The sequence below is a fragment of the Brassica oleracea genome, chromosome C4 (assembly GCF_000695525.1).
Source record: "Brassica oleracea var. oleracea cultivar TO1000 chromosome C4, BOL, whole genome shotgun sequence".
NCBI classification, from domain to species: Eukaryota; Viridiplantae; Streptophyta; class Magnoliopsida; order Brassicales; family Brassicaceae; genus Brassica; species Brassica oleracea.
Genome location: NC_027751.1, coordinates 12,624,527 through 12,633,316, shown reverse-complemented (window position 1 = coordinate 12,633,316; position 8,790 = coordinate 12,624,527). Strand labels below are relative to the sequence as shown.

Below are 8,790 nucleotides of genomic sequence, written 5' to 3'. Positions count from 1 at the left end.
TATCAAGACGAGAATACATAAATCATTTAACCTAGCAAGCGATTTCTATTTCAATTCAAGCATACGGGTTTAATCAATCAAACAAGATAGTATTCGATTTTAATTTCAAGACATTAGGGTTTCGATCAAACAATCAATACGACTTCAATTTGAAAATCATTCAATCGGTTTTATCAATTCAAACAACCTAATTCAAGAATGAGATTATCAATCATAGCAATCAATTTCTATGTGATCAAATTCAATACGGTTTTAATTAATCAAGGCTAGCATACCATATCCAAACATACAATCATTCAAACAATCAATTTCGATTCAAAACATTAGATTAAGGTTTCGATTTTAATTCATTCAATCGATTTCATGCATAGCATGCATTATGCATGTATGCGGCTAAAGGTTTTAGGAAACAATTTTGATCATTAGATCAATTGGGGTTTAGGGAATCAAACTTATGATTATGAGCTTCGATTTACTCATTGGGGTTTTGATCTATTACCCTAGGGTTTCGATTAGGGTTTAAGGATTACCTTAACCTCAAGTAGGGTTGAATGGACCACCAATGAGATGAGGATAGCGAGCTGAACATTGAAATTGATACGCGAACGAGCTGAGGTCGTCTAGAGCTGGAACGTATCGCGAGCTGTCCTTGCTGGTATCGGGGACGCGAGCTGAAGCTGATATCGTCTGATCACGAACGGAAACAAGCTGTTATCACGAGCGGTATCGAGTCGTCTATCGCGAGCTGGCTGAGATCGTGTCTCGAGATCGAGCTAAGACGGTATGAGGTCGTGAGCTGGGATCGTGTCACGAACGGGAACATGATCGAGCTAAGACGATATTAGGTTTAGGGTTCGTGATCGGGAGTTCTCAACGGTTAGGGTTTATCGTCGAGGGGATTATGGATTCGCAGGCTAGGGTTTGTTTAGCTTAGGGTTTAGAGTAATCGTGCTGATAACGTGTTGTGAAACTAGAGAATAGAATCTATGTTTCTGTATTATTCATAAACATAAGGAGTCATTTATATATAGGGAATTACACCGTCATACAATAATGGAAAGACTAAATAAAGGAAATACAAATAAGAAAGAGTACAAATCATAATCTAATAAGAAAAATGCAAGATGCCGATTCTCTCTCTCTCTCTCTGTCTCCTCACGGCCGACTCTCTCTCTCTCTAGCATTAGGCCGGTTATGAACCTGGCCGGTTATGAACCTGGCCGGTTATGGACATCCACAATATGATTTATAACTGATACACAATAATCAGATTAACCTTCTAGCTCAATCAAGTCACGGGGGTGTTATAAATCATATTGTGGATGTCCATAACAGGCCCGGTTCATAACCGGGCCAATGCTAGAGAGAGAGAGTCAGCTGTGAGGAGAGAGAGAATCGGCATTTTGCCTTTTCTTTATTAGATTATGATTTGTACTCTTTCCATATTTGTATTTCCTTTCTTTAGTCTTTCCATTATTCTATGACGGTGTAATTCCCTATATATAAAGGGCTCCGTATGTTTATAAATAATACAGAAACATACAGATTCTATTCTCTAGTTTCACAACAGGAGGAATTTGTGAACCAATATTTTACTTTATTTTGATCATATTTTTCTTTTTTTGTCTTTTTTCTGAAAGTTTTTTCTTCTGTTGTGCATAGATAAATAGCTAAATCAGGAAAACTGATTTGTTACTTCGTTTAGATTTGAAACTTAATTTTGTTGTTGTAGTGGCTATCATTTTCATGTTCCTCTTTTCTTGTCAACTTGATCACTTTCTCATACGATATATTAAAAAAATGCATGAATGAAGAACCAATTAGTGAATATACAAACTGAAAATAAACCAAAGAAAAAAACGTACCCCAATGTGTAAACTATTGACCTATCTATTCATGTGCCATTATTCCTTACTTAACCGGTTAAGTTAATATTCGTTACTTATATTGTTGTTGAATCTCGTATTCAGGTGCATTATTCCTTTCCAGCAACAACCCCTTCTACCAGTAAGCCCCTCCGCCGCACCATCTGTCCTTTGGGATGTCGGACTGGATTTGTTGAAGTACCAAGAGTTCTACAACACACAAAGGGATGGGAATCTAGTGTCTACTGACTCCGACTTTTGGAACGGTTTGATGGAAGAATCGTCCAACTGCGGTGCACAATACTTCGTTGTCCGCAACGAAGTTAGACAGGATCAGGGCCAGCCACCAGTGGAGACAACTGTGGGAGTTAACGCTCGAACTGTGGAGGAAGGGCATTTGAATACAGCTGTTGTGAATGATGAAGGATCATCTTCAACGGGCTCAACCCATGTTGTCTGCTCTCAGACAGAGTCAAGGATTCCAATGCAAGGAAACGAAGTTGAAGGTAGTTTTGTTACGTAAATATTATCGCAAATTTTCTTCAACATATTTCTGAGATGAAAACCTGTACAAACCTAAGTTATTTTCTGTCCTCCCAGGTGGTATGGTTACTCTTAGTCTCGGACCAACTCAGACTGAAAAAACCAAGGTTATAACTGAAGCTACCAACCCATCTAAGACCCCTGCTCTAAGTCTGACCCTAGCTGGCGGCAATGTTGAAGGGGGAACTCAGAAGAAACCAAATCATATCAATCTTGCGGAGACATCAATCCGAAGGGAGCGAGACAGAGGGTGGGTACTGAATTAATCAAGCAGAAACGTCAATATGTTATATATTGTGTGATATGTTTTTAATGTATTTGGCGTGGGCAAGGTAGTTTTTTGGGACGGTTATCATAAAGTTTAACTTGAGGGCTTGTTTGATGGAAAGTTAAACTTTTGCGTAACCGTGGGTTTCGGACTTTTGGCGATGTAAGGGTTTGTAGAATGATGGCATATGTGGACCATCATTAGGGGAGAAGGAGTTGTATTTTCCACTGAATAGCAATGTAAAACTCTTTTTGTGAACTTATAACGAACATAATGAAGCATGCTATGTTCTGGATTATTTCAGTATCTTCTTATCTGCTTAAACAATGTAAAGACCATCAAATATTTTTGAATTGGGAAATTTAAATATCTGATTGGCTAATAATATAGGTTACCGGACTATTATTCACATTAAATTGTTCTATGTTTTAAGTAGTGCTACGATTGCGTCCCCAAAATTAAAATAGATCGTTACTGTACATGTACGTTCGGTTAGCATATACAGAGACAAGGCCACTTGCTAATCGAAAATTTGTAGTTAAACATATGTCTTTTGTAAGTTGTAATGGTTTGGTTAAATAGCGCAGGTGGAATGGATGATTGTGGAGATGCTTATAGAGCTCAACTAGAGGTTGGGATGATGTTCCGAAACCGGGATTCATTCAAGCAGCATATAGCAATGTTTGCAATCGACAAGAAGTTTTGCTTCCGGAGCGTGAAGTCAGATCCCAGCATGATGATCTTGCGCTGCATCAACTCATCTTGCCCATGGCGTGTGTATGCACTCAGGTTAAAGGATTCAGAAGTGTTTGAGGTAAGGAAACTTGTAAGTGCCCACACATGTTCTATTGCCGACCGTGGTGGGTACCAGAGCCAGGCGACTTCGGCTGTCATTGGAGAGCTGTTGAAAATAAAATTTACTGGTAACGGGATCGGACCAAAACCAAGGGAAATTCGAATGATGATGCGGGGTGACCATGACGTCTCAGTTTCATACTGGAAAGCGTGGAAGTCCAGGGATTTGGGTGTTGATAATAGCCATGGAATGTCCACTGCTTCTTATGTGAAGCTCCCGGCGCATCTGAATAGCCTTGTCTTAGCAAATCCAGGATCTGTGTCCAACTTGCACACGGAGCCAACCGAGGGAGGGGGGCAGCAATTCAAATACATGTTCCTCGCTTTTGGAGCTTCTATTGAAGGATATGGAGCTATGAGGAAGGTGGTGGTTGTTGATGAGACACATTTAAAAGGAAAATATGCAGGTTGTTTGCTCACAGCTTCGACACAAGATGGGAACTACCAAATATTTCCCTTGGCATTCGCGATTGTTGATAGTGAGAATGACATGTCCTGGGAGTGGTTTTTCCAAAACCTATCAGCATTTGTGCCCAACGACCCTGGATTGACCATTGTTTCCGACAGACATCCCTCTATCTACAAAGGGCTTAGCACGGTCAGTTAATGCATATAGGTTGTTTGTATTTTGGTTAACCGGTATATATTTATATTAAGACCGGCACTGCCAGTACTTAGCGGGTCATTATTTCAAAATCATGGTAATTAAATTCATAACCGTCTAAATTTTATATTGGACTATAGGTGTATCCTAGCGCGGGGCACTGTGTTTGTGTTGTTCATCTCAAGAGAAACATCAGGACAAACTTCCGTGGGAGACGTTTAGGGTATCTAGTTGCAAAAGCAGCAAGGGCATATAGGTTGCATGATTTCTACGCGACATTCAATGAGATTAAAGTGATGGATCCTTCGTGTGCAGCATACCTAGTGGAGATTGGGTTTCAGCACTGGGCGCGATCCCATTATCCTGGAAACCGATACGACGTAATGACGAGTAACCTAGCTGAATCATGGAATTCAGTTTTGTGCGAAGCCAGGGAGTTTCCCATTGTCCAATTGATTGCCTTCATTCGTGGGAAGCTACCGACATGGTTCGCAACTAGGCGGGACGCAGCAAACAAGTGCGAAGGTGTTCTTACTCCTCGCATTGAAGGTATACTGACAAACAACTTTGAGATGACTGGTGGGTATGAGGTCATCCAAATAGGTGAGAATGAGTATGAGGTCCGCAACAAGACTGGCAGGAGCTTCCATGTAAACCTCGGATCCCGTAGTTGCAGCTGTTTTGAGTTTCAGATGCTAGCTATACCATGCTCCCACGCTATAGCAGCTGCGCTCAAAGCTAAGGTTAGTGTCAACGATCTTGTAATAGAACAATACAAGGTGGAGTTCCTCAAGCGTGCCTATCAAGGAACTATACTTCCCGAGACAGCTACATCTGGTGGGATACCAATGCCGGCGATAGTATCTGACCTCCACTTGGCTCCACCGGCAACACGGCGCCCACCGGGAAGGCCTAAGAAGTTGAGATACTTTTCTAGAGGAGAAAAACGTGTAAGTTATATCTGGAAAACGTTACATAACGTTTTATTTTGCTGACATAATGAACTCACTATTTTTTCTCAATCTGAAAGCAGATGAAATGCGTTCGCCGGAGGGTTACTTGCAGCAGGTGCAAGGGCATTGGCCACAACAAAGCCACTTGCAAGAACCCAATATAAGTAACAAAGAAGTTGAGGCGCTGACCAAGGGAACTTTTGGCGATGGGCGGAATCTTATTGGATGGTTTGGAGGATTAAGACGATAGAATAACTTCCCACTTATGTTAGATATTACTTTTATAACACCATCTGGAGTATGTAGGGATTGTAGATAAACGCTTTGTTATGCTAAATAATAAGTTCTCTTGTTTTTTAAATCCTTATCGCATTAAAGTTTCAGTACTGAACATTATTTAACCATCTAATATAATTATTTACTATATAACTCACGGTATAGCCAGAGTTTGTATTCGTTATCTCTGCTAAGAAACAGTTAACCGTAAACCCAAAATCCTAATAAATCCATAAACCTTGAGCCCTTGTATTACCCTAAACCCCAACCCCTTATAAAACCCTAAACCCTATATAACCCTATACCCTAACCCCTTATATAACCCTAAACCCTAACCCCTTAAATAACCCTAAAACTCTTACTAAACCCTTTACCCTAAACCCTAAACAGAACCCCCTTTAACCCTCCTGATAAACATTACGCCGGCTAAACATACAATTATCATGTTAGGTGCATCCGTAGCCAGCAATTTTAAACGTTATCTCTATTTAGAGACACTTAACCGGAAACAGAAAAAATTTATACTCTTAAGTATTAAATTTATTTAATTGTACACCCGAACTAGTTAAATAACTTCACACCGTAAACCCTAGTTAAAAAACTTTATACCCTTATTTAACTGTAAACCCTCAAAGCCTAATATAACCCTAAACCATAAACCTTTGAACCCGCATATAACACTAAACCATAAACCGTTATTTAACTCTAAACCCTTAACCTAAACCCTAACCTCTTATATAAATCTAAACCCTAAACTCTAAACCATAAACCCTAAACCCTAAACCCTATATAACCCTAAACCCCTTATATAACTTTAAACCCTAACCCGTTATATAACCCTATACCCTAAACCCTTATATAACTCAAAACCGTAAACCCTAAACACAAACCCCTTTAACCCTCACGCTAAACATTACGCCGGCTAAGTGTACAATTAACATGTTAGGTGTATCCGTAGCGAGAAGTTTTAAACGTTATCTCGAGTTAGAGACAGTTAACCGGAAGCAGAAAAACTTTATACAGTTAAGTATTGAAATTCATTTAATTGTGCACCCGTACTAGTTAAACAAATTCACACCGTAAACCCAATGCGTTATATCATAACTCTGAAAAAACTTTATACCCTTATTTAACTGTAAACCCTGAAAGCCTAATTTAACCTTAAACCATAAACCTCTGAACCCTTATATAGCACTAAATTATAAACCCTTATTTAACTCTAACCCCTTAACCTAAACTCTAACCCCTTATATCACTCTAAACCCTAAACCCTAAACCCTAAACCCTAACCACCTTATATAACCCTAAACCATAAACCCTAAACCCTATATAACCCTAAATCCCTTATATAACTCTAAACCCTAAACCTTAAACTCTAAACCCTAAACTCTAAACCCTAACCCGTTATATAACCCTATACCTTAAACCCGTTATATAACCCTATACCCTAAACCCTTATATAACCCTAAACCGTAAACCCTAAACACAAACCCCTTTAACCCTCACGCTAAACATTACCCCGGCTAAATGTACAATTAACATGTTAGGTGTATCCGTAGCGAGCAGTTTTAAATGTTATCTCTAGTTAGAGACAGTTAACCGGAAACAGAAAAACTTTATACAGTTAAGTATTAGAATTTATTTAATTGTACACCCGAACTAGTTAAACAACTTCACACCGTAAACCCAATACGTTATATCATAATTCTGAAAAACCTTTATACCCTTATTTAACTGTAAACCAAGAAAGCCTAATATAACCTTAAACCATAAACCTCTGAACCCTTATATAGCACTAAATCATAAACCCTTATTTAACTCTAACCCCTTAACCTAAACTCTAACACCTTATATCACTCTGACCCCTAAACCCTAAACCCTATATAACCCTAAACCCTAAACCCTAACCCCTTATATAACCATAAACCCTATACCCTAAACCCAAACTCCTTTAACCCTCCTGCTAAACATTACGCCGGCTATACATACAATTATCATGTTACGTGTATCCGTAGCCAGCAATTTTTAACGTTATCTCTAGTTATAGATAGTTAACCGAAAACATAAAAACTTTATACAGTTAAGTATTAAAATTTATTTAGTTGTACACCCGAACTAGTTAAATAACTTCACACCGTAAACCATATACGTTATTTCATAACTCTGAAAAAACTTTATACCCTAATTTAACTATAAACCTTGAAAGCCTAATATAACCCTAAACCATAAACCTTTGAACCCGTATATAACAGTAAACCATCCAAACCCTAAACCCTAAAACCTAAACCCTAAACCCTAAACCCTAATCACTAAACCCTAACCCCTTATATAACTCTAAACCCTAATCCCTAAACCCTATGTTACCCTACACCCTAAACCCTAACCCTTTTAACCATATACCCTTATTTAACTTTGAATCTAAACAGTAAACCCTAACCCTTTATATATCAAAAAAGGCTGAACCCTAACCCATTAACCCTAACCCTCTATATAACCATAAACCCAGAACCCATAACACCTTTATGCCCGTAGAACTTTATTCAATTATGATAACTTCGTTAGCGGGATAACAGGTCTGGTACCGGTAAATAATAACTGCGTTATAGGGATAATAGTTCCATTACCGGTAAATAATAACCTTTCCCCGTCTTTGTTATTGCGTAGACACGTTAAAGTAAACATAACACGGCTAATAATATAGCAACTTATAAATTCTTAGTACACACAGGGTTATCGAGTCATACATATAGTTGAAACAAGAGCTAGTAAAAACAATGGGTCACAACACGGGCTATGCGATTCATCATGTGTTGAGACACAACAGGCCCTACTTTCGAATCTTGGTAGATAAAGCCGCCACCACTTCAACAATCTCCGTAATGTCTTTCTTCATTTCCAAAAGTTGTTCCTTGATTTTAATCAGATCTTGCTCCATTACGGACTGTTTGGCAGCCATCGCTTCTATCTCCTCAAGATGGGCATCATCAGCCCACTTGAAAATATGATTTTCGCCGAAAACTACCCCACATTTGTAGAATCTGCGACCTGGGTTTTCTTTGGTTTTCGATGTTAGTACAACCGTGAATGCTCCACACGGACACCGCCTAGTTATGCCAGGACCTAGTTCCATAGCCATTTCACAAATCTAGAGACTTTACGTTTCTCAGCATATGAGATACTCACATCCAGAATTAGAGTTATAGATGAACTTCGGAAAAGTGGTATTTGCGAGTTGATGTAACATATACAAACAGAGGAAAGGGTCAGAAATAACACCTGGAAACCAATAAGTGTAATCTCCTTCGCCGGTTGCCGCAGAAAGAAAGAGAAGATTGTCAAAACAGCCACCTCTTCTAACCAAACTAAAATGCTGTGTTTTATAAATAAAAGAGTAACCCTAGATGTACAATAAAATGGGGGGGGGGG

At 39.0% G+C, this 8,790-nt stretch overlaps 2 protein-coding genes across 2 annotated transcripts in view; one reads left to right on the top strand and one right to left on the bottom strand.

Annotated features, from left to right (window-relative positions):
* The window catches only part of LOC106338159, a 5,798-nt gene extending 546 nt beyond the window's left edge, over positions 1 to 5,252 (top strand). The window contains exons 2-6 of the mRNA XM_013777195.1: positions 1,971 to 2,371; positions 2,466 to 2,658; positions 3,259 to 4,129; positions 4,276 to 5,085; positions 5,169 to 5,252. Coding sequence (XP_013632649.1) covers positions 1,971 to 2,371; positions 2,466 to 2,658; positions 3,259 to 4,129; positions 4,276 to 5,085; positions 5,169 to 5,252 — 2,359 coding nt within the window. The remainder of the gene's footprint in view (positions 1 to 1,970; positions 2,372 to 2,465; positions 2,659 to 3,258; positions 4,130 to 4,275; positions 5,086 to 5,168) is intronic.
* A 2,939-nt stretch (positions 5,253 to 8,191) lies between these two features.
* Positions 8,192 to 8,500, bottom strand: LOC106338158 (uncharacterized protein At4g04775-like). The gene has a single exon (XM_013777194.1). It carries the CDS (start codon positions 8,498 to 8,500, stop codon positions 8,192 to 8,194), a length of 309 nt encoding a protein of 102 aa, XP_013632648.1.
* Positions 8,501 to 8,790: the final 290 nt, after the last annotated feature.

Bases quoted from the DNA above. Each gene is read 5' to 3' on its own strand.
- LOC106338158 (XM_013777194.1), bottom strand. From the start codon at position 8,500: ATGGCTATGGAACTAGGTCCTGGCATAACTAGGCGGTGTCCGTGTGGA.